Genomic DNA, 25,655 nt, shown 5'->3' with positions numbered 1-25,655 from the left:
CGTAATTACCCCTGTCTTCGGAAATACTACACAGTTCACATTTTTACTTTTATCTAAGATTTGCGAAAGCCAAAAAGGGCGTGGAGGGGGAGGGGGGGAATTTTTAGGGAGTCAATCTTTATTCTGTACAAATAAGCAATGGGGCCTGGAATTTATTCAGTTGTGCCCTAAAATCCAACAGGTGTTCCGTCCTTTATAGGCCTTGCCATGCGTCCTGTAAGTAGATTAGGGCCACAATGGGTATGTTTCTGAACTCGGGACAAAAGGGGGTATCCATTTTGGGGTGAACGTCTTCATTCCTATGTGCACTGTACAAAAAAACTGTTTTTAAATTGAAAAAATTGCCAAAAAAATTGAAAATCGTAACTTTTTCCTTCTGCTTTGCTTAGATTCATTCAAATACTGTGGGGTCAAAATACGCAGTACACCCCTAGATGAATTCGTTAAGGGGTCTAGTTTTCAAAATGGGGTCATTTGAGGGGGTTCTTTATAGTTTTGGCCGCTCAATGGCTCTACAAGTGGGCAATGGGGCCTGAAATTTATTCAGTGGTACCCTGAAATCCAACGGGTATTCCTTTCATTGTAGGCCTAGCCATGGGTCCTGTAAGTCTATTAGGGCCACAATGGGTATGTTTCTGAACACGGGACAAACAGGGGTATCCATTTTGGGGTGAAAGCCTTCATTTATATGTGTGCTGTACAAAAAAACCTGTTTTTAAATTGACACAATAGCCCAAAAAATGAAAATCCTATTTTTTTTCTTTTGCTTTGCTTGAATTTATTCAAAAACTGTGGGGTCAAAATATGCAGTACATCCCTAGATAAATTCGTTAAGGGGTCTAGTTTTCAAAATGGGGTCATTTGTGGGGGTTCTATATGGTTTTGGGCGCTCAAGAACTCTACAAGTGGGCAATGGGGCCTAAAAGGACTTCAAGCAAAATCTATGTTCTGAAAGCCACCGATTACTCCTTTTATTTTGGGCCCCGTTGTGCATGCGGACATAAGATTAGGGCCACAATGGGTATATTTCTGAAAACAGCACAAACAGGGGTATCCATTTTGGGGTGTAGGTCTTCCTTCATATGTGTGCTGTACAAAAAAAGCTGTTTTTAAAATGACAGAATTGCCAAAAAAACAAAAATCCAAATTTTTTCCTTTTGCTTTGCTTGAATTTATTCAAAAACTGTGGGGTCAAAATGCGCAGTACACCCCTAGATAAATTCGTTAAGGAGTCTAGTTTTCAAAATGGGGTCATTTGTGGGGGTTCTCTATGGTTTTGGGCGCTCAAGAACTCTACAAGTGGGCAATGGGGCCTAAAAGGACTTCAAGCAAAATTTGTGTTCCGAAAGCCACCGGTCGCTCCTTTCATTTTGGGCTCCGTTGTGTATCCAGACATAAGATTAGGGCCACAATGGGTATGTCTCTGAACACGGAACAAACAGGGGTATCCATTTTTGGGTGCAAGTCTTCCTTCATATGTGTGCTGTACAAAAAAAGCTGTTTTTAAAATGACAGAATTGCCAAAAAAACGAAAATCACAATTTTTTCCTTTTGCTTGGTTTGAATTCATTCAAAAACTGTGGGGTCAAAATATGCAGTACACCCCTAGATAAATTCCTTAAGGGGTCTAGTTTTCAAAATGGGGTCATTTGTGGGGGTTTTCTATGGTTTTGGGCGCTCAAGAACTCTACATGTGTGCTATGGGGCCTAAAAGGACTTCAAGCAAAATTTCTGTTTTGAAAGACACTGACTACTCCTTTCATTTTGGGCCCCGTTGTGGACTCAGATATAACAATAGGGCCACAATGGGTATATTTCTGAACACGGGAGAAATAGGGGTATCCATTTTGGGGTGTAAATCCTGATCTTCATGTAAACTATAGGAAAAAAATATGTCTTTAAAATGACAGATTTGCAAAAATATGAAATTTTACTTTTTCTCCTCTAAATTGAATTAATTCCTGAAAAAAAACTGTGGGGTCAAAATACTCATGACACCCCTCAGTGAATACATTAAGGGGTGTAGTTTTTAAAATGAGGTCATTTGGGGGGGTATCTATTATTCTGACACTCATGAGCCTTTCCAATCTCGGCTTGGTATAGGAAAACAAAGTGTTCCTCAAAATGCTAAAAAGTAATGTTAAATTTGTACGTCTCCTAAATAGTTAAAAAAAAACAAAAGTTTTTCCAATGTGCGCCCAAAATAAAGTAAACGGGTGGAAATATAAATCTTAGCAAAAATTTCTATATTATGTTTGCACATATTTAAGATATTGCAGTTGGAAATGTGAAAAAATGACGATTTTTTCAAAATTTTCCCAATTTTGGCGCTTTTAATAAATAAACACAATTTCTATCGGTCTATTTTTTCCGCCTAAATGAAGCACAACATGTGGCGAAAAAACAATGTCAGAATCGCTTGGATATGCAGAACCTTTCTGGTGTTTTTCCATGTTAAAGTGACACATGTCAGATTTGCAAAATTTGGCCTGGTCATTAAGGCGCAAACAGGCTTGGTCACTAAGGGGTTAAAGAGTATATTCCCCAAGACGGCTTTCTTATTCAATTTCAAATGTTATCATTTCTTTGAGATATGTTTTACCTTCAATAACCTTATGTCACTAGTAGAGATGAGCGAGCATACTCGCTAAGGGCAGTTACTCGAGCGAGCATTGTCCTTAGCGAGTACCTCCCCGCTCGGAAGAAAGGGTTCGGCTGCCGGCGCAGGTGACAGGTGAGTTGCGGCGGTGAGCGGGGGGAAGAGAGGGAGAGCGAGATCTCCTCCCCTCCGTTTCCCCCATACCCCCATCCACTCCTCGTCCCCCGCCAGCACCCGAAACTTCTCTTCCGAGCAGGCAGGTACTCGCTAAGGACAATGCTCGCTCGAGTAATTGTCCTTAGCGAGTATGCTTGCTCATCTCCAGTCACTATCTTTATATTTATTTATGTTTTGAATTGATATATATTATTGACCTTTATATTGATTTGTATTTATACTATCCGGCATGTACCGAGTGCCACTTTTTTTATTTTGAATGTTCCATTTTATTTTCCGTTCTACTTTTCCTTGTGCTCTACTTTTTCCCATTCATTGTACTACCCAGCCCAGCATGACTGATGAAGAGTTTCACCCTGAAACACTTTTTTTGGCAGGTTTTTAATTAATTGAATAAAAAAGTTGGATTAGACTTTTCACTGACTTGTCCTTGGAGGCTTGCTTCATGATACTTGTGCTTCAGTCTATATCCTCTGTCTCTCTACACTCATCTAATTGGCAGCACCTCCATTAATAGTTTTATTCTCACAATTAGGGCATTTACCCAGGGCTAATGCCTGGGGTCCAGGTCTTTTCTCGAATTAATAGGTCTGCTCCATTGCCTACTTTTTCTGCCTTCATCCACCTTTAAAGGGAATCTATAACCAACTATGAGCACCAAAATTCTTCACATGTGCACACACATTTAATATATCTTAGTCTGCTCATTTATATAGCACATACATATTCTGCAGGACTATACATCACTTGGTATAGGACTTTGTCCTCATTGGGGCTCACAATCTAAATTCATCAGCTATTAGTATGTTTTAAGAGTGTGGGAGAAAACCCATGCAAATACAGTGAGAACATGCAAACTCCATGCAGATGTGATCCCAGCACTGCAAGGCAACCTCTGAGTTACCATGCTGCCCCAATCAACCAACTCATGTTTGTGCATGCAATGGATATATTGGTGAAGTGAGATGGAACGGCCATTGAGCTTTGCATTACTGTACATGCAGGTTGCTGAGGGGTATGATTGCTATAACCTCTCTTTCTTATGTTCGGCAGCCTATGGGACCTGTAAGAGTAAACAATCCGTGCAAAATAGAACTGACATTCTCCAATCCCCTTACTGAAGATGTGACCGACTGCCTGCTGGCCATTGAGGGCAGTGGACTTGTGAAGAGCCTGCTGAAAATATAGTAAGTGAACGAAGACCATAGCAAGAAGGCTAAATACTAAGAATTTATCCTAGAAATACAGATCAAAAATCTTTAGTAAAGATTGCGCAGATTAAGGTGGTTTACCCCAGATTAGAAAAAAAATGTTTGTTATTTTTATCCCCAGTGCCTCTTCGGTCCAGGGGCTTTGTCTAATATTGCATCTCAACTCTATTCAAGTGAATGGTGCTGCACTGCAATACCAGACCCAGCCTACAGGTGGCACTATTACTAGAGGCACGAAAAAAACAGATCCTTTTCTTTTTGATCTCATACAACCACTTAAAAAATAGTTTTACCGGAGAGCGCCTTGCAATAGATATTGATCCAATGTGAAGAAACTATAGACTTCACTCACCTGGTGCTAAGCAGGTCTCCTAAAAGGGGACCCGCTTGCACCATAGATCCGGGAATAGCCTTAATAAGATTTCTATACAGGTCCTCCAAGATCCAGTAATGTGGAGAGCTGCAGTAGTAAAGTCACCCAGATTGTATGTGCCAAACGGGTAGATCAAAAATAAAGAAATAGAAGAAACAAAACTTTCTGCGCTCATATGAAGATCCCTCGTTCCATGGACTATAGAAAGCATATATAGAGTTGTTAGGAGGAGATAATATACTATGTTATGGATTATACGACCTTTATTTTGCGTAAGTTGATTTATAAATGAATTTAAATTTATTATACCCGTATTTAAGGTCTCACGATCTAGTGTGAAACCAGAATGAGAGATACATTTTGGACAAGTCAGCAGTATCCCTGAAAGATCAACTAGAGCAGTGTTCCCCAACTCCAGTCCTCGGGGACCGCCAACAGGTCATGTTTTCAGGATCTCCTCAGTGTTGCACAGGTGATGTAATTATTGTCGGTGCCTCAGACATTGCCACAGGTGTTCTTACTATAGGAGATCCTGAAAACATGAGCTGTTGGTGGTCCCTGAGGACTGGAGTTGGGGACCCCTGAACTAGAGGGTATATATGTGAGGACATTCATCACTAAAACATAATACCACTTGTGGTCCCTCGCTGGACTGGGAGTGACCTGCAGGTTATATAATTGGAGGCATTTAGATGATATGTGACGGACGGGATGGCGTAGTCACGATGTCACATGGTACGCCTCTGTGGATCGCAATATGCGTTCCGTAGGGATTGACGGGTGGTGAGCGGGATGATGTCATCATGTTAGGATGAGAGATGCCACTGTGGAACGCAACGTGCGTTCCAAGGCATGCGGAATGAGGACGCTGGGGCACCGTCGTCACTCCAACAACGCCTGGACTGCATGTGCTACAGCTGGCGGGTTGTTAATGGTGATTTACGGAGGATGAACATATGGTATGTAATAAGAGAGTATATAAAAATCCATGTACTTGCTTGTAACTCATGCTTGATGAGGGCGCATGTTGCGCCTAAACGCGTTATATCTATGAGTAGGGGTACTTCCTGTATTCCGTTGTTTTATTCTCTTTTTAGGAGAAGCTTGCAAGCTTCTATGGATTTTATTACTTTGTTTTCTTGTTAAATATACGGCATACGTTTTGGATTGGCATCCATATCCTTTTATTTTGGAACGAGGGATCTTCATATGAGCGCAGAAAGTTTTTTCTTCTATTTCTTTATACAACCACTTAAATGATTTATCTCCCACAAATCATAATCCTTACCTATCTGGAATCCTGTAATACAGAGATATGTGGGGTCTGTCTGCGCTGTCCAACATGTGGCTACAGGATTGCATTTAGCCTGTGATGCCTTTTTATGTGCAACCCACTGTATTTCGGGCAACCACATATGTTCTGCATAGTCCCTGTGCGTAGACTCGGGCAACAAGGCGTACAAGCTAATACTGGGACTCATTAAAATCAATTGCAGCTGCACCTGCAGTTTCAAGCTCTGGAAACTACAGAGGGATCAGGGCAGCAGCATCTGCTCCGTACCCCTGTGTGTAGCGGCTTTGACAGCATGCACCCACTCAGCTGATCGGTGGGAATCCTGAGCGATGTACCCCAGCCATTGAACTACTGATGACCTATCCTGAGGTTGCATTATCAACAGTATCTCTCTGGAAAACAACTTCAAAAATTTAGCAAACCCAGCTCTACAGCATGCTCCATCCCTTCCCAAGCTATGAGAACTTATTGATCTCTTCATTGCAAGAAACCACATACAACCTCATGCATATAGTTTTACTGCCAGTACATTGTCCCTATAGTTCTGTATAATTAACATTTGCCACCATATGGCATTCAACAGAATAGGCCACTTGCGTAAATATAGGGGATGCAGTTGCACCCGGGCCCAGGAGCCTTAGAGGGCCCATAAGGCCTCTCTTCTCCATATGGAGAGCCTAGTACTATGTATAAAGCATTATAGTTGGGGGCCCGTTACAGGTTTTGCGTTGGGGCCCAGGAACTTCAAGTTATGTCTCTGGAATACGCCATATGTTTTTTTTATGCACAAGGCCTAAGCAACTTGACCTTTAATATTATTCCATATTTGTAGGCTATGTTTATTACTACAACACATTTATGTATTGTATGCATTGTTAGTGCTCAATCATAATTAAGCCATACTCTTATTTTTAAGTGTGGGTCACATGAAGGCAAAAGAAAGATCAATCCTGGAGTTTGAACTGGTTCCATACAAAGTCGGCCTGAAACAGCTTCAAGTGAACTTCAGCAGCAACAAGTTCCAAGTCATCAAAGGCCACAAGACCATTTTAGTTACCAACTGATGTCACTCATTGAAAGTGGATGGGACTGTAGTATTTAGTTGACACCATTGACATTGAGGTTTGACCAATCACTTGGCTGGTGAATGAAGACCGTGTGAAAGGCCCTACTGATAATCCTTGGAGACTCTGATGAGGATGTTTTGACTGAGATGAATGGCACATTTTCCAACATTTGCATATAAGTTTTGAGTAATTTTGAGTTCTTTAATAAAGAACTAATGAATAAGGACTTTTCTATCTTGTTTGAAATAGGTTGTGGTCCGGCTTAGTTTGGTCATTTTTGCTTTAATGTTTTTACTGCTTGAATGTAATAATTTTTCTAATGAAGCTAAAATTGGATGAAAAAATAAATAAAAACACATGGAATGACAATGGCTAACTGTAATATTAAGTGTCTGCGTTTCCACCACCCATGGCTCTGAAGGATCTGATACAAGAAGAAGAAAGAGAAACTTCGCAAGCTGTTGTCATATGGTCTCGTTCTACTCACGTGGGTTCTCCTGGCATACATCTCTAATCATAACGATTGCCATCTCCTTTCAGTACTGTCATGATGATCTTAATTATTTGTAAGGTGTCAGTATCTTGAAGAAAAAGACCAAAAGGACATCTGAGAACTTTACTTACCCTTTCCAATCCACTGTCGGACGTCTTCCTACATTTTGATCGAAGCTTGTACAGCTCCAATGTCAGACGACATCCGACAGGGTATTCTTACCATCTATAGCCAGCCACTCCGCTGCCGAAGCCTCTCTGGTGCACACACACTTGCTTTAGCCAGCAGATGGCACCGTTGTATAACAGCAAAAAGAGAAAGCCTTTTAGGCAACCCTGAATCCAAACTTGGATTGGAAAGGGTTAACAGGATCTTAAAGGGTTGTGTGGTTTCAAATTAAATGTTTTTGCCTGCTGGGCAAGGGTTAATTAAAAAAAAAAGAAGCATACGCACCTGTCTTCGCCCCCGTCTCCCTCCCTAGGCACCACTAACTGGTCCTGCTGCCCTTTCCCCATCAGGTGACCACTGCAGCCATCATGCCAGAAGTTCAGATGGGGGACAATTTGCTGATTGGTAATGGCTCACCGCTGAGGTCCCATGTCCCCTGTCCTCCTCACTACAGGCTGAGGGGGAGACTGAATAGAGCACTAGTGACACAATTGTGCTGCTGCATTCACTTTCGATGGGACTGCAGAGATATCCGAGTGGCAAGCACTTGGGTATTTCCATTGGGCCTACTGAAATGAATGGAGCGTTGGCTGCGCATGCTTGGCCAAGTGCTGCATACATTCTGACATTACTGTTGGGGGAGAAGCGACCTTTGCAGTGACAAGCAGAGGTGGACACAGGACCCCCTTCTCAAGATCCGCCGAGGTCTCACTGGTAAGACCCCACTGATTAGCATGTTATTCCCTGTTCTGCGCATAGGGGATACCTTGTAACCTTGGCACAACCCCTTTAAGCAGTTATGTAAAATTTTCCCATATAGAACAATCATTCAGATTTTATAATATGAATACTGGCTGCGAAAGGAGTGAAAACACAGACATTTCCTACAATGGGAAGGATTTTTATCCCATGTAAAATTCTTGCATTACATCCCTAAGATAACAATAAACGCAATTTTATTTTTTAACACTAACAACTGAGAAATATATAGAAGCAGAAACTATAAATGTTTGGACCTGTAGAACAGAGTTCATTGATTAGAACCCAACATTACTACCAGAGACATAAGCTTATCATCATACCTATGGCTGTTTACATTTCCTGTATCATATTAATTGCTATATTTATCTAGAAAGTCACTGGTCAGATCACACATGGAATATTGTGGACAGTTTGGGGCACCGGTACTCAAGAAGGACATATCAGAGGTTGAGCAGGTATAAAGGCGGGCAACTAAAGTAATAAATGGAATGGGTGGACTACAATACCCAGAGAGGTTACCAAAATTGGGATTATTTAGTTTAGAAAAAAGACGTCTGAGGTGCGACCTAATAACCATGTATAAATATATCAGGGGGCAATACAGAGATCTCTCCCATCATCTATTTATACCCAGGACTGTGACTGTAACAAGGGGGCGCAATCTATGTCTAGAGGAAAGAAGGTTTCTACACCAACATAGAAGGGGGTTCTTTACTGTAATAGCAGTGAGACTGTGGAACTCTCTGCCTGAGGATGTGATGATGGCAAATTCAATAAAAGCATTAAGAGGGGCCTGGGTGCCTTTCTTGAGAGTTACAATATTACATGTTATAGTCAATGATAACTTTAGAAGGGTTGTTGATCCAGAGATTATGCTGATTGCCAGACTGGAGTCGGCAAGGAATTTTGTCCCCTAAAATGAGAAAAAATTGGCTTCTACCTCACTGGAGAAATATTCACATAATACGCAGCCTCCATAACCTTGTATAAGTGAGCCCTCAGAAAAACAGGGCTTCATATATCAAAACTGGTCATGTTTTCAAATTAAATCCTGTATGTGCTGCCCGTTATCATGGCTTCCAGTGCCAATCTTTGTCCCTGCTATAGAAACAAACTCGTTCTGAATTTTTTTTAAAAGTTAATCTAGTCTGCCCCTTTTCTGCAATAATTTTGACTTTTTCTATTTTTTTTCTGTTATTTAGACAGAAACACAAGACAATATTTGAAAAGTAAGTTGAATGAAAAGCTTAGTTTGCCGTAGCTCCACAGGTACATGCCACATTATTCAGTTCACAATACTCGGTCTACATTTGACATGATTTAAATTGTACATTCATGAGCGGTTCAAAAAAAGTCCTAAAAGACATTCTGTAGAAGTTGTTCTGTGAGTACTAATGGAAAGAAACCATTCGGTATCTTATCTATAACATGCAGCAGCTTCCAGTCCAAAGTCATTATCAAGAGTCTCACATGGTTCATTCCAGATACTGGAGACAACTTGTGTAATCACCATACGGAGTAACATTGCTCACTGGATCTCTAGTTCTAAAACGGAGGTGTGTACAGTAAGCAGACTTTCCACAAGACAATTAGTCTAAATAGTCACTTGAAATAGTCACAAACATGTATGAACGACTGTTGTGTGGTTGTAGGAGAGCAATTATTGCTCACTGGTTGCTCAATTCCATGAATGCTGAACAAAATTGTTGGGAGCATATACATGGACCAAAATATTATTTGTCGGCTAGTTAGGAGGGCAGAAGGTTCTTTCGCAGGCATGTATTTGAAGTTTTGACCCCTCCTCAACATGTTCATTGGTTGCTGAGTCCACTGAATGCACGTAAGCAGGCAGTCTTCCAGTCAACAGCAAGAAACCTCATCATAGAGTGAATCTTCGAAGACCAAAACCAGCCAGAAACCGTAGAAGTGACTATTCTTGCAAAGACCAGCAGGGATTATTCAGTTGAGGATCATACACATGTATTTATTCGTTTTCGGGAACCAATGAGGGTTAAGTAGAAGGTCAAAAATGTTAATAAAAAGGCAGAAGCCAATCAGCATGCAGCGCCTTGCATCCGCAGCGAAATCGTGTGTTCCCGAGCGTGATATTGTGCCAAGTTTCATGGCCCGGTATCGCACTCGCTCCTGTGAAATCAAACTAATTACGATTTTTTTTTTACTGGCCCGAAGTCCATGTTAAAAAAATAAAATCACAGCATATCCAATTTTTTTCCTGTATCACGGAGTAGTCCATGCAATGTCCAGTGTCTTGCTGCTTGGACAGCATACGGACACATGTCCACATACTGACCGCTGCAAGTTGCACCCAAAAATCTTGTGTGCAACTTGCACACAGATGTGTGATTCTCAACTTAGAGCAGCTATAAAGAGCTGGTCCATGGCTACATTCACACTGTGTTCCCTCCCTTAGTGGCCTTCGGCTCAGGGGTCCATCGGGATAGTCAAAAACCGTATCCAAACCGAACCCTGGATGATTCCATAAGGGGCTATAAGCAAAATGGAGACTAAAACTGCAATGTTAGGTCTCTCTTTTAGCAGTTTTCTGTTCAATTCTAGCATTTTGTCCATAGAGAACGTCGGAAATCGACTAGAAACCATCTAAAATAGAGAGAAAAGCTTGTAGCTCTTGTCTTTATTTTACTAACAGCCTATGGATATGTACAGGGATCCATCTAGATGCCATTTTCAGCCATTCAAATGAACCCCTTGGAGCAGCTCGGGAGCAGGGGTGAAACACCATGTGAATGTAACCTTGCCCTAGAGGACCTGCCATGTCTGTACATTACACAAACAGCTTATTGATTTAAATGGGAACTGTGTAATGCTTCATTTTCCCTGTAGGGGCGCTGCAGGAGACTGGAACGTTTGATGGTTTCCACAACAGAATACAAGTAATTGATGAGAGTCTCTGTACAACCCATACTTGCTAGTTAGTGGTTTAAGCCACTTCCCTGCTTTTTGTCTACTGTCCTTTAATTATTGCATATATTTTCTAATTCTAAACCTATATGCAGGTTAATATGGTATATATCAAACAGTCAGTGAAACTTCCTACAATGTTAACTGTATGAAGATTATTGTTACGGTATACTACTAGAGTTGAGCGAACATACTCTGCCGAGCTTGATGCTCGTTCGAGTATTAGCGTACTCGATGGTGCTCGTTACTCGAACAAGCATCAAACTGTGTTCGACCTCGCCCCAGTTTTTGGCTCCTCCCCGCTGTGACGTGCCTGTTTTGGCCCCTCCCCGCTGAGGCGCAGCATGCGTCAATGGCAAATTCTTTGTCTGGCAGGCGGGGGGGGGGGGGGAGAGGGAGAGAGAGACCTAGAAAAAAAGCTCAGCACCCAGCGTCCCACATACAAAAATACTCGAGTCTCGCATTGTAGTCAATGGAGTTCGTTACTCCAGTAGAGTTCTCAAATTTTACGAAAAGCTCGACTCAAATAATGCGGACCCGAGCATTTGCGTGCTCGCTCATCTCTATATACTACCCTTGATACGCCAGCCCTGGTGCCCTAGATCTCACCCACAACCCCTGTCCCTGCCTACTTGCCTCCACTCCTGGCTAACCCCAGGCAGGCAATTGGGCAGCGATCCCTACTCTCACTAGGGACCGAAAAAGGGATGCTGGCATACCTGGATGGAAAGGGTAGAATACTGACAGAAAAAGCAGATGTAAATAACCAACACGAGCAATACTAAGCAGAACTGAGGCAGATGGAAAAACCTGGTGGATAATAGCAATGTATAGCAGACAACATGACAGAAGCAGGAGACCAACAGAGGCAGAATAGCTAGCACACTGAGGGAAACCAATAACTGGCAGTGATTGTCAGTCTCTACTCAACCTTTAAACAAAAGCCTCCGCCCAGGGGCGGAAAGAGGGAGACAGCCAACTCCCAACAGAACATAATAAAAGGGAACACGTGCATGGCAGCTGCACTCACAGGTGCGCGCGCACACGGCGCCGCGCGCCACCAGCACTACGCCAGCCAGGCACCCGCGTCCCCAGCAGCTGGACAACAAGCCGGGGGGACGCGCCCCGACCATGGGACCCTGCACACCGCCGCCCCGGGAGGACCAGCAACCGCCGCATGGTAAGAATTATTCTGCAGATTTTTGTATAGACTTGAACAAAAAAGTACATACGGTACAAATAAAAAGTGCATCTAAATGCATGCTTGCTGGCTAGAAGAAAAATGGCCAAAATATGAACATATGGAGGAAAAAAATATATAATTTCGACTTTACATGTCATATCTTCAAGAGGATTCCCTAGTGTCGCAGCTGCAGTAAGTACACAACTCCACCCAGACAGAAGTCAAGAGGCAAGTGTAGTAAATGATAACACAGTGTGACTGACAGATAAGAATGCCAACCTCTGGGAATTAACAAAATGCAAACAGTCATCTGGTGAGCTGCAGCGCTGTTGAGTCCTGGGCTCCATAGGAAACATGAAGCAAGGTAAGAGGTCAGGTATTTACGGAGAGGCAATGCATACGACTGTTTAATAATCGCTCAAAAATGATATCTGTAGAAACTTTTTCAAAAAAGAGAGTAATACCAATTGATGCTTTAGCCATTTCAAATCTGAATTGTAATAATGGAACCAAAATGTCCATATGTTACTGGTTGGAGAAATTAAATGTAGAATCATGACAGCAGAACATCCACATTATCCTCATTTGTGTCACTGATGCCACCTTGTCCTGGATTTAAAAAAAAAAAAACAGTACCCTATTAGGTCATTCTGAGTTAATCATGAGGGTCCAGTGTTCAGGATCCTCATCTTCTACTAGCCACATACCTCCTAGGTGCCCACCTTTTGAAGGGGAAGTTAACCGATGTCCCTCTTTTTGACCTTGAAAATAGATTTGCATGAATTAATTTATTATATTGCTCCAGAGACTAGCTGGTCCCTAACTTTATGTTGAATCCCAACGTGTACATTATTTTATTATTTGGTGCAATTTTGATCTCAAAATGTTTATTTTTAGATTTTTTTCTAAGATTTACAGTAAAAAATTAATCAAATGTATAATAATCATGAAAACTGAATCTTTCACACAATGAACCATAAGTCTTCATTTTTACAGTCCAAAAAGTTGGAAACTACAGTTGCAATCACACACCATGGTCAACAAAGCTCTAGCCAGGTATTTGATGTGCTTTATTTCAAGCACACCTGAAGCAAATAATGAAGCCCTTGATTAGTTGTATCAGGTGTAGAGATGAGCGAACGTGTTCTTCCGAGCTTGATATTCGTGCGAATATTAGGGTGTTCGGGATGTTCGTTATTCGTAACGAACACCATGCGGTGTTCTGGTTACTTTCACTTCCTTCCCTGAGACGTTAGCGCGCTTTTCTGGCCAATTGAAAGACAGGGAAGGCATTACAACTTCCCCCTGTGACGTTCAAGCCCTATACCACCCCCCTGCTGTGAGTGGCTGGGAAGATCAGGTGTCACCCGAACATAAAAGTCGGCCCCTCCCGCGGTTCGCCTCAGATGCCGTGTGAGTTAGATGAGGGGCAGTGCTGTTTGTACCGGAGCTGCTGTAGGGAAAGAATTGGTAGTTAGTGTAGGCTTCAAGACCCCCCAAAGGTCCTTATTAGGGCCACTGATAGCTGTGTGTTGGCTGCTGTTAGCAGTGGCAATTTTTTTTTTCTCAAAATCGGCTCTGCAGAGCGTTGCACCCGGCATTAGGGACAGAAGTGCTGCATAGGCAGGGAGAGTGTTAGGAGTGAGTGTAGCCTTCAAGAACCTCAACAGTCCTTTCTAGGGCCATATTTAACCGTGTGCAGTACTGTCCAGGCTGCTGTTAGCTGTGCTGCATTTTTTTTTTGCTTCTCAAAATCGCCTCTGCAGAGCATTGCACCCTCCATTGATACTGCAGGGAAAGAATTGTATAGGCAGGGCCACAACACAGTTATTATTCATTGAATATACGCAGTGCTGCCTTTTGCTTGTAAAACAAGTGAAAATAATTCTATTTGTCCTGCCTCTGTCCGTCCTAAGGGCGGTGGACACGTGTCGGCTGCGTGTGCAACCTTTAAAAATCAGACGCACCCAGCTACGTTTTACTCCTGGCTTTGCCATTTGCTTTCCTTAATTGGGAAAAAAAATACCTGCTCTGCCACAGTTAATAACTCTGCTACCCTCACGTTCTGTGACACATTAGCAGGGACACAGCACAGTTATTAAACTTCTCATGTTCATAGAATATACGCAGTGCTGCCTTTTGGTGCAAAAAAACGGAAAATAATTCTATTTGTCCTGCCTCTATCCGTCCTAAAGGCGGTGGACATGTGTCGGCTGCATGTGCAACCTGTAAAAATCAGACGCACCCAGCTACGTTTTACTCCTGGCTTCGCCATTTGCTTTCCTTAATTGGGAAAAAAAATACCTGCTCTGCCACAGTTAATAACTCTGCTACCCTCACGTTCTGTGACACATTAGCAGGGACACAGCACAGTTATTAAACTTAGATTATACATTCACTAGAGGCAGTGGGGCCTTTCGTTTTCAAAAAAGGGAAAAAATTATATTTGGCCTGCAGTCTTGCGCCAATTTATTAGCTGCCTGTGAAATCAAATCACTGGTAATACAGCATGCTGAGGGGTAGGGGTAGGCCTAGAGGACGTGGACGCGGCCGAGGACGCGGAGGGCCAAGTCAGGGTGTGGGCACAGGCCGAGCTCCTGATCCAGGTGTGTCGCAGCCGACTGCTGCGTGATTAGGAGAGAGGCACGTTTCTGGTGTCCCCACATTCATCGCCCAATTAATGGGTCCACGCGGGAGACGGTTATTAGAAAATGAGCAGTGTGAGCAGGTCCTGTCCTGGATGGCAGAAAGTGCTTCGAGCAACCAATCGTCTACCCGCAGTTCTGCGCCGTCCACTGCTGCCAATCCGAATCCTCTGTCTGCTGCTCCTCCTTCCTCCCAGCCTCCTCACTCCACTACAATGACACCTGCTCAGGAGCGGGAACACTCCCAGGAACTGTTCTCGGGCCCCTGCTTAGATTGGGCAGCAGCGGTTCCTCTCCCACCAGAGGAGTTTATCGTCACTGATGCCCAACCATTCGAAAGTTCCCGGGGTCCGGGGGAAGAGGCTGGGGACTTCCGCCAACTGTCTCAACAACTTTCTGTGGGTGAGGAGGACGATGACGATCAGACACAGTTGTCTTGCAGTGAGGTAGTAGTAAGGGCAGTAAGTCCGAGGGAGCAGCGCACAGAGGATTCGGAGGAAGAGCAGCAGGACGATGAGGTGACTGACCCCACCTGGTGTGCAACGCTTACTCAGGAGGACAGGTCTTCAGAGGGGGAGTCAAGGGCATCAGCAGGGCAGGTTGCAAGAGGCAGTGCGGTGGCCAGGGGTAGAGGCAGGGCCAGACCGAATAATCCACCAAGTGTTTCCCAAAGCGCCCCCTCGCGCCATGCCACCCTGCAGAGGCCGAGGTGCTCTAAGGTCTGGCAGTTTTTCACAGAGACGCCTGACGACCGACGAACAGTGGTGTGCAACCTTTGTCGCGCAAAGCTCAGCCGGGGAGCCAACACCAACAGCCTCACCACCACCACCATGCGCAGACATATGATGGCCAAGCACCCCGCAAAGTGGGACGAAGGCCGTTCAGCGCCTCCGGTTTGCACCCCTGCCTCTCCCCCTGTGCCCCAACCTGCCACTGAGATGCAACCCCCCTCTCAGGACACAGGCACTACCGTCTCCTGGCCTGCACCCACACCCTCACCTCCGCTGTCCTCGGCCCCATCCAGCAGTGTAGTTCAGCGCACCGTCCAGCCGTCGCTTGCGCAACTGTTGGAGCGCAAGCGCAAGTACGCCGCCATGCACCCGCAAGCTCAAACGTTAACCGTCCGCATAGCAAAATTCATCAGCCTTGAGATGCTGCCGTATAGGGTTGTGGAAACGGAGTCCTTCAAAAGTATCATGGAGGCGGCGGCCCCGCGCTACTCAGTTCCCAGTCGCCACTACTTTTCCCGATGTGCCGTCCCAGCCCTGCACGACCACGTCTCCCGCAACATTGTACGCGCCCTCACCAACGCGGTTACTGCCACGGTCCACTTAACTACGGACACGTGGACAAGCACAGGCGGGCAGGGCCACTACATCTCCCTGACGGCACATTGGGTGAATTTAGTGGAGGCTGGGACAGAGTCAGAGCCTGGGACCGCTCATGTCCTACCCACCCCCAGAATTGCGGGCCCCAGCTCGGTGGTGGTATCTGCGGAGGTGTATGCTTCCTCCACTAAAGCACCCTCCTCCTCCTCCTCCTCCTCCTCTGTCTCGCAATCAAGATGTGTTAGCAGCAGCATGTCGCCAGCAGTCGGTGTCGCGCGGTGTGGCAGCACAGCGGTGGGCAAGCGTCAGCAGGCCGTGCTGAAACTACTCAGCTTAGGCGATAAGAGGCACACGGCCCACGAACTGCTGCAGGGTCTGACACAGCAGACCGACCGCTGGCTTGCGCCGCTGAGCCTCCAACCGGGCATGGTCGTGTGTGACAACGGCCGTAACCTGGTGGCGGCTCTGCAGCTCGGCAGCCTCACGCACGTGCCATGCCTGGCCCACGTCTTTAATTTGGTGGTTCAGCGCTTTCTGAAAAGCTACCCACGCTTGTCAGACCTGCTCGTAAAGGCGCGCCGGCTCTGCGCACATTTCCGCAAGTCCCACACGGACGCTGCCACCCTGCGCACCCTGCAACATCACTTTAAGCTGCCAGTGCACCGACTGCTGTGCGACGTGCCCACACGGTGGAACTCTACGCTCCACATGTTGGCCAGGCTCTATGAACAACGTAGAGCTATAGTCGAATACCAACTCCAACATGGGCGGCGCAGTGGGAGTCAGCCTCCTCAATTCCTTTCAGAAGAGTGGGCCTGGTTGGCAGAAATCTGCCATGTCCTTGGTAATTTTGAGGAGTCTACCCAGGTGGTGAGCGGCGATGCTACAATCATTAGCGTCACCATTCCTCTGCTATGCATCTTGAGAAATTCCCTGCAAACCCTAAAGGCAGCTGCTTTGCGCTCGGAAACGGGGGCGGGGGAAGACAGTATGCCGCTGGATAGTCAGGGCACCCTCCTGTCTATTTCTCAGCGCGTACAGGAGGAGGAGGAGGAGCATGAGGAGGATGAGGAGGAGGGGGAAGAGACAGCTTGGGCCGCTGCTGACGGTACACCGGCTGATTGCCTGTCATCCTTTCAGCGTGTATGGCCTGAGGAGGAGGAGGAGGATCCTGAAAGTGATCTTCCTAGTGAAGACAGCCATGTGTTGCGTACAGGTACCCTGGCACACATGGCTGACTTCATGTTAGGATGCCTTTCTCGTGACCCTCGCGTTGCACGCATTCTGGCCACGACGGATTACTGGGTGTACACACTGCTCGATCCACGGTATAAGGAGAACCTGCCCACTCTGATTCCCGAAGAGGAAAGGGGTTCGAGAGTGTTGCTATACCACAGGACCCTTGCGGACAAGCTGATGGTAAAATTCCCAGCCGACAGCGCTAGTGGCAGAAGGCGCAGTACCGAGGGCAAGGTAGCAGGGGATGTGCGTAGATCGAGCAGCATGTACATCCCAGGCAGTGCAACAGTCTTTAAGGGCCTGGCCAGCTTTATGGCTCCCCACCAAGACTGTGTCACCGCTCCCCAGTCACGGCTGAGTCGGCGGGAGCACTGTAAAAGGATGGTGAGGGAGTACGTAGCGGATCGCACGACCATCCTTGGTGACGCCTCTGCCCCCTACAACTACTGGGTGTCGAAGCTGGACACGTGGTCTGAACTAGCGCTGTATGCCCTGGAGGTGCTTGCTTGTCCTGCGGCTAGCGTCTTGTCGGAGAGGGTGTTTAGTGCGGCTGGGGGAATCATCACAGATAAGCGTAGCCGCTTGTCAACCGACAGTGCCGACAGGCTAACACTCATCAAGATGAACAAAGGCTGGATTTCCCCAGACTTCTGTTCTCCACCAGCGGACAGCAGCGATACGTAAGCAATACGTAGGCTGCACCCGCGGATGGAAGCTACGTTCTCTCTCACCATCCAAAACGGGGACATTTCTGCTTCATCAATCTGTGTCTAATATTCCTCCTCCTCCTCCTGCTCCTCCTCCTGAAACCTCACGTAATCACGCTGAACGGGCAATTTTTCTTAGGGCCACAAGGCTCACTCCAATAATTTTTCTGAACAATTTTTATAAGTTTCAATGCGCTTAAAAGCGTTGGAACTGTAACTTGAACCAATTTTTCGTTACACTGGGCTGCCTCCAGGCCTAGTTACCACTTAAGCCACATTAACCAAAGCGATTAATGGGTTTCACCTGCCCTCTTGGCTGGCCATGGCCAATTTTTGGGATGTACATTAGTACTGTTGATACAGCAATTTTTGTGGGCCCTCGCCTACAGTGTAATCAAATTAATTTTTAGCCCACCTGCATTACAGCTGACGTTACCTCAGCTGTGTTGGGCAATGCAATGGGATATTTTTGTGTACCGCCGGTGGGTTCCAGGGAGCCACCCATGCTGTAGGTGCACACGGAGTTTTTAATACATCTGTACACTTCTAAAGAACCCCAGTCTGACTGGGGCATGCAGTGTGGGCCGAAGCCCACCTGTATTACGCACGACATTACTACCTCAGCTGTGTTGGGCAATGCAATGGGATATTTCTATGTACCGCCGGTGGCTTCCTGGCACCCACCCAGGCAGTGGGTCCACAGGGAGTTTAACCTACATGTGTCCACTTCTAAAGAACCCCAGTCTGACTGGGGCATGCAGTGTGGGCCGAAGCCCACCTGCATTAAGCACGACATTACTACCTCAGCTGTGTTGGGCAATGCAATGGGATATTTTTATGTACCGCCGGTGGGTTCCAGGGAGCCACCCATGCTGTAGGTGCACACGGAGTGTAACCTACATGTGTCCACTTGTAAAGAACCCCGGTCAGACTGGGGCATGCAGTGTGGGCCGAAGCCCACCTGTATTACGCACGACATTACTACCTCAGCTGTGTTGGGCAATGCAATGGGATATTTCTATGTACCGCCGGTGGCTTCCTGGCACCCACCCATGCTGTCGGTCCACAAGGACTTCACAATAGGGAGTTGTACCTGCCTGTGTCTATGAATTAAAAAGCCCGGTCTAACTGGGGCATGCAGACACCTTGACAGAATGAATAGTGTGTGGCACATAGGTTCCCCATTGCTATGCCTACGTGTGCAGCTCCTGATGGCGGTGGCACAGGATTCTATTTCTCATTGCTTCTGTACAGCATTGTGGGCTATCGCCCCGCCCCTTTTAAAGAGGGTCGCTGCCTAGCCGTGCCAACCCTCTGCAGTGTGTGCCTGCGGTTCCTCCTCATGGCAGACGCACTTCTAAATAGACATGAGTGTGGCGTGGCATGAGGGCAGCTGAAGGCTGCGCAGGGACACTTTGGTGTGCGCTGTGGGGGGGAGGGGGGGCGGTTGGTCAGCATGTAACCCAGGAGAAGTGGCAGCGGAGTGTCATCCAGGCAGTGATTGTGCTTTGTTGTAGCTAGTGTGGTGCTTAGCAAAGGTATGCCATGCTAATGAGGGCTTTTCAGAAGTAAAAGTTGTTGGGAGGGGGGGGGCCCACTCTTGCCGGTATTGTGGCTTAATAGTGGGACCTGTGAACTTGAGATGCAGCCCAACATGTAGCCCCTCGCCTGCCCTATCCATTTCTGTGTCATTCCCATCACTTTCTTGAATTGCCCAGATTTTCACACATGAAAACCTTAGCGAGCATCGGCGAAATACAAAAATGCTCGGGTCGCCCATTGACTTCAATGGGGTTCGTTGTTCGAAACGAACCCTCGAACATCGCGGGAAGTTCGTTCCGAATAACGAACACCCGAACATTTTGGTGTTCGCTCATCTCTAATCAGGTGTGTTTAAGGCAACATATGATTTGCAAATGGGTGCTCTTAGAGAGCCTCGTGTGGGGCAGAGTGTTACGGCAGCAGAATGCAGTGACCCAAAGGTTGCGGGTTTAATCCCTGCATGATTCACGCAGCCAGCTCAAGTTTGACTCAGCCTTCCATCCTTCTGAGGCCAGTAAAATGAGTACCTAGCCTACTGGGGGGGTAAAGATGACCAGGGAAGGCAATGGCAAACCACCCTGCAAAAACAGTCTGCCTAGAAAACATCACGATGGGACATCATCCTAGGAGTCAGTCACAATTCAGTGCTTGCACCAGGGAACTTTACCTTGCTCTTATGGGGGATTCTGTTTAGTGGGGGTTCTTTTAACAAACAATTGAACCTAATTTACAATAGCAGTTGAATCATTTTGATTACAATAGTAAATGGAAAACTGCTCTGACTGCACCATTCAAAGGTCAATGATTTAGAGGAGATTAGAATGATAGATCTTTGTTATATTTACTTAATAAGTTTCTTGCACATGACATTTAGCTGTTCTTTATTTTTGTGGAAGATTCTTGAATACCTTTTTTTGCAGATCTGCCTGTGAGATGTAACCTACAAGTGTTTAAAAACAACAGTGCACATCGGACCAGTGCCCTCAGTAAGGCAACAAGCCTTTTTCTCAGGCGAGGGCAAGAATTCACCATCACTTTAAAATTCCAAGACCAAACTTTAAGACAGGAGGATCTGACCAAATTTACTCTCATCACAACAACAGGTATAATATACAGTAGCAACTAATCCAATATCCCATTTATTCTATGTGGACCTAAAGAGCCTAGTCTGAGAACGGTGTTAACTTTTTTGTATGGGTTTCTCTTCAGGTCCAAATCCTTGTAAACTAAATAGGACGAAGAACAATTTTAAAATAACCAGCCTCTGTGACAGAAAAACATGGAGCGCCAGAGTTGTTGATTGCGTCCAGGGCGTATGGAAAATATCCATCACTTCACCAGCCGATGCCATCATTGGATATTACTTAATTTCAATCAGAATCAGCAATGGCATAGTTGAAGACTTGGGGGAATTTATGATGCTATTTAATCCATGGTGTAAAGGTAAATCTATTCTCTGAGACATGGAGGAGTGGAATTAAAAGTACCTTTACACCGAGTAACTATCGCTCGTATAGTCACTAAAAAAGTTGCTGAAGTGTAAGAACGACAGTTGTTTGTTGTCTATTAGTTGTTTGCCGACATATCGTTCATAGAGGGGATCTCCATACAAATTTGTTCGCATGTCGTTCAAATGCAAATTACTGTGACTTTACACCAGACTACTAGATCAACCAGCAACTATTTTTTAGGTGAACTGAAGCAAAATGACTAGTAAACAAGTCATAGCTCTTCATCCTGTTGATGGTTGTGTTTACATCCAACAATTATTGTTTGCATTCGCTCTTTCGAGTGACTATTTAGCTAATAGTCATCCTGTGTAAAGGTACCTTTAGATACATTAGTCAATAGTACAATGGCCTCTGACTAAGAACATGCTATAGAATGCTTACAAATCATGCATCCATGCATCATGGGGATCACCTCTTTGCAATGGGCACCATGCAAAGTTTTATTTCTCCTGTGTTGGCAGAACAAAGGAATTGAAGACTTGTCACCATGTTCTCCCTCATATTACAGCTGACTTCTGAGGGTACCAGCAGAGTAATAACTGCTATTATATAGCTTATTTTCGGTAGATTCTTCTGCCAAGAAGGGATAATAGACTCTGGAAAACTCCTTCCAACTGCATACTTGTGTTACATACCGATATGTTGTGGTTTCCGATGGTTTTCTTTGCCTTTTTTAGATGATCACGTGTACCTCCATAATGAAACGGAAAGACAAGAGTTTGTTCTCAGTGAGGACAGCATTATCTACCTGGGCACAGAGAGTTCTGCTCAGCCTCATCCATGGCACTTTGGGCAAGTAAGTTTCCCATTTTGCTAGCACACTAAGCTCTCCACCTTGCTAAATGACAATTATTTTAAGTACCCCTATAAATAACACAACAGTGGCAGTAGATAAGCTGTATGAAAACTATCAAAAGTTCCACAAAAATTGCTACCTCAATCAAAGTGATCAGTCAGTAGATGATAGTCTAGGGCAATGGAATCTACATACAAAATTGTAAAAAAAGAAAAAAGCTCATACAATTCCCGTCACAGTTTTGAAAATCGAAACATTTTGTTTATGGTGTACAGCTACACAATATAAAACCATTCTCTACCCAAAATCTAAACTTGTTTTTGGACTGATTTGGGCCTCCATCACTACTCTATCACCAACATGCATCTTTCTTGTCAAGTACTCAAATGAAGTTTAACTAGCAATCCTGACATAATGCCAAGTGCATGACTGCCTATACTGGATGCCATCATAATGCCCTGCTTCTATGAACCAGTCTGTTTATCCCATGCAATTGAGAAACACTAAAGAGGAAGACCTTGAAGATGGTTCATCTGAAGGAGGTTCTGGTGTCCGATATCCATCCAAAATAGTTTTTTACTTTTTAGACCGTAAACTATTATAATGCTTTCTGGATTTCATGTGTGGTTATTAAAGCTAAAACTATTGGAACTGTGCATTAGAAGATGTTGCTTTTTGGAATAATCAGATAGACATGTCCACTTTACTCCACAGTTTGAAGAAGACATTCCCAATATTTGCCTTAAGTTTCTCAATATGAGCCCAAGATATCAGGCGGAACCAGAAAAGCACTATTTGAGAAGAAATGACCCAATTTACATCACCCAAGAGATTGGTGACATGGTAAGGAAAAAATAACAGAAGTTTTCCCATTAACCCAGCATACTGTACATAAATGTATACATGCCTTTATATTGTGTGCAGATTGGTAGGTGGGATGAGACAGACAGAGTGAATTTCATGTGTAAGAATGGAAGGCTATCCTATACGTTGGTGAGCAGTGTTCCAATTCTACGACTATGGTTCCGAGGTGAAACTGAGTCCGCTTATGGACATCACTGGGTTTTTGCAGCTATACTCTGCACAGGTAAGGGTTTTAAAAACTTTCACAAACTATAACCAATCAATTATTAACATAACGCAAACGTATTGGAATTATTTTTAAGTTACGCATTGTTAACAAAAGATTACATTTAGAAATAAAATATTCAAAGATGAAATATCTTGCAATGTCTCCATGGGTTAAGAACAAGCTGCCCAACAATGTTTGATCAATGGGGGAACTCACCCCCAAGGACTACCACAGATCAGCAGAACGATCAAGGGCAACACAACCCCTTTACTGCAGTACCTGATACATCTAAGAATGGGCCAAGTTGCAGTGAAGAAGTCACAACACTCTAGGGCAGTGTTTCCCAACCTTTATAGCCTTTGCGGACTCCTGGGGAAAAAGTTTTACCTTGAGGCACCTCTGTAAAAAAACATTTTCCGAAACACACACCTAAAAACAAGTAATATCCAATACATATTAACCACTGTCCGCTATTAGCGCCTGAATTTTACTTAAAATAGAAAATACGAAGGCCTACCAGTGGCAGCCTTTGCCCCAACTTTCTTCTCCCTTTGCAGCAACAGCCATTGCGCTCACTCCCCCCTTCAAAGCAGCAGCCATTGCACCCGCTTACTTTCCCCGGCAGCAGCTATCGCACCCACCCACTCTCCCTTCCTAATAGCAATCATTGCACTTACTTCTAGTGCCATCCCCAGGCTTATGCGGGCCCTTGGGCGACAAAGTCTCAGTGGACCCCTTTGCAGTGTGTCACGACACATGCAGCATTAAATCTGCAAGCGCATACAGTGATCATATAACGGTAGATACCAGCTCTACACGGGCACTGACTTTTACAAGTGCGGTTAGGATTCGACTACAGAGATCATGTGCTTGTTACATGACCACACGATGCGGAAGGCATTGGGGACAGCATACCAATTACAGCTGCCGGTGAGTGACAGAAAAGACGAGAATAGACTGTTTTTATTTTTTTTTTATTAAAACGCACTTCAAACTAAAATTAGGTGGGGCCTGACTGCCGTACCTGACCCAGCAGCCCAGCCCCACTTTGACCCATCTCTCAGACTAGTAAGTGGAGTTGGTATGCCCTGTTTCAGTGAGCCCTTGCATCTGCCTGGGTGTGCTGGGTGCTGACGCCAGGCCTGCTTACTCCCCCCTTAAACAGCAACCATTGCACCGCCCTTCTCTTCCCTTCCAGCAACTCTAGCACCCATTTCTCCAACCTCTAAGCAGCAGCCATTGCACCCACTTGTTTCCCAGCAGCAGCCAATGGCACCAACCCCCTCCCAGCAACAAGCATTGCACTAATTTTTGACCCCCCTCCCAGCAGACATTGCACCCACTCCTACCCTCTCTGTAGCAGCCATTGAATCCACGTGCCCTCCCTCCCGGCAGCAGCCATTTCACCCACATGCCCTCTCTTAGCAGGAGCCATTTGCCAACTCCCTTCAATCCCAGCAGCAGCTATACTACTCACTTTACCCCGATCCTCAGCAGCAGCCATTACTGTCACCATAACGGTCACTTCTTTACCTCTAACACCAGCCCAGATGAAAAATAATTTGCCAGCCAGCTCCCCGACTCAGGTAATCAGGCAGTTTATGCATTTTCTTACTCTTGGGTGGAAGACACAGCTCTATCTTCCTCCTCCTGCTCCTCTCTGGCAAGGCAGCTTCACTGTAAGTCATGGGCGGTACTTACATCTGGTTCCTATTGGGCAGCAGCATTGGGGAGGGCAAGGAGACTGGCACCGATTCTCATAACGGTCTAGCCTGGGAGCCGCAGCATCCCTGGCAGGTTCTCATGGCACCCCGGATAGGAATCAGTGCTCTATGACTGCCAACTCCCACTGGTTATATATTAATGGCCTGTCCCCAGAATAACTTTACATCTTATAAGCACTATATCACAATATAACAAGCAATGCCCATCATATCCGTTCATTGGTCTGTTGCTTCGCACTGATAATATTTCAAAGGTTTATCCTGGATTTTTTTCAGTGTTACGCTGTCTGGGGATTCCAGCCCGGGTCGTCACAAACTACAACTCAGCCTACAATACAGAGCAGACTCTGCATAAAGAGATATATTATGATAAGAATGGAGCTCGGATTCACAGATCAAGGAATGACAGTATCTGGTAAGGCTTTGTCTTAATTATTATATCGACATTCTGGTCACGAACAAACCAAGATGGCTGAAATGATTCTCTGACTACTTATCTATGTATACCGTGCATTGGTAGTGCATCAGTAGTCTAAGACACTACGCACTGCTTTGATTGGCCAGTACTGCCCTTGTGAGCAAAACTGTCAAGTCTTAGACTACCAATGTATATTAATACACAATGTGCATTAGGTAGTCAGTCGGCCACTAAGCTTACTAGATACAATACCACAACCAAGCCTATTATATAGACACAATAGCAAAACTGAACTTACTATATATCAGTACCGAGCTTACTGCACAGTTGTGGTATCATAACTGAGATGAATACTTAGTTGCAATACCAGAACCAAACTTACTCCATAGATATGGTAAGAAGATTT

At 45.1% G+C, this 25,655-nt stretch overlaps 2 protein-coding genes across 3 annotated transcripts in view; both read left to right on the top strand.

Annotated features, from left to right (window-relative positions):
• LOC136588578 (protein-glutamine gamma-glutamyltransferase 5-like) overlaps positions 1-7,090 on the top strand; it is a 34,359-nt gene extending 27,269 nt beyond the window's left edge. The window contains exons 12-13 of the mRNA XM_066587921.1: positions 3,830-3,963; positions 6,571-7,090. Of these exons, the coding sequence (XP_066444018.1) occupies positions 3,830-3,963; positions 6,571-6,718 (282 nt within the window). The 3' untranslated portion in view covers positions 6,719-7,090. The remainder of the gene's footprint in view (positions 1-3,829; positions 3,964-6,570) is intronic.
• Positions 7,091-12,187: 5,097 nt separating this feature from the next.
• The window catches only part of LOC136588576 (protein 4.2-like), a 29,258-nt gene continuing 15,790 nt past the window's right edge, over positions 12,188-25,655 (top strand). Inside the window, exons 1-7 of one of the 2 annotated variants that reach the window (XM_066587919.1) lie at positions 12,188-12,264; positions 20,649-20,831; positions 20,938-21,171; positions 21,917-22,035; positions 22,750-22,878; positions 22,960-23,122; positions 25,108-25,246. In XM_066587919.1, the coding sequence (XP_066444016.1) occupies positions 12,216-12,264; positions 20,649-20,831; positions 20,938-21,171; positions 21,917-22,035; positions 22,750-22,878; positions 22,960-23,122; positions 25,108-25,246 (1,016 nt within the window). In that variant the 5' untranslated portion in view covers positions 12,188-12,215. Of the gene's footprint in view, positions 12,265-12,533; positions 12,632-20,648; positions 20,832-20,937; positions 21,172-21,916; positions 22,036-22,749; positions 22,879-22,959; positions 23,123-25,107; positions 25,247-25,655 lie in introns of those variants that run through there. The other variant, XM_066587920.1, reaches the window with a different exon arrangement.

This window comes from Eleutherodactylus coqui, chromosome 13, assembly GCF_035609145.1.
Source record: "Eleutherodactylus coqui strain aEleCoq1 chromosome 13, aEleCoq1.hap1, whole genome shotgun sequence".
Classification (NCBI taxonomy): domain Eukaryota; kingdom Metazoa; phylum Chordata; class Amphibia; order Anura; family Eleutherodactylidae; genus Eleutherodactylus; species Eleutherodactylus coqui.
This window is presented reverse-complemented; position numbering and strand designations above follow the sequence as displayed.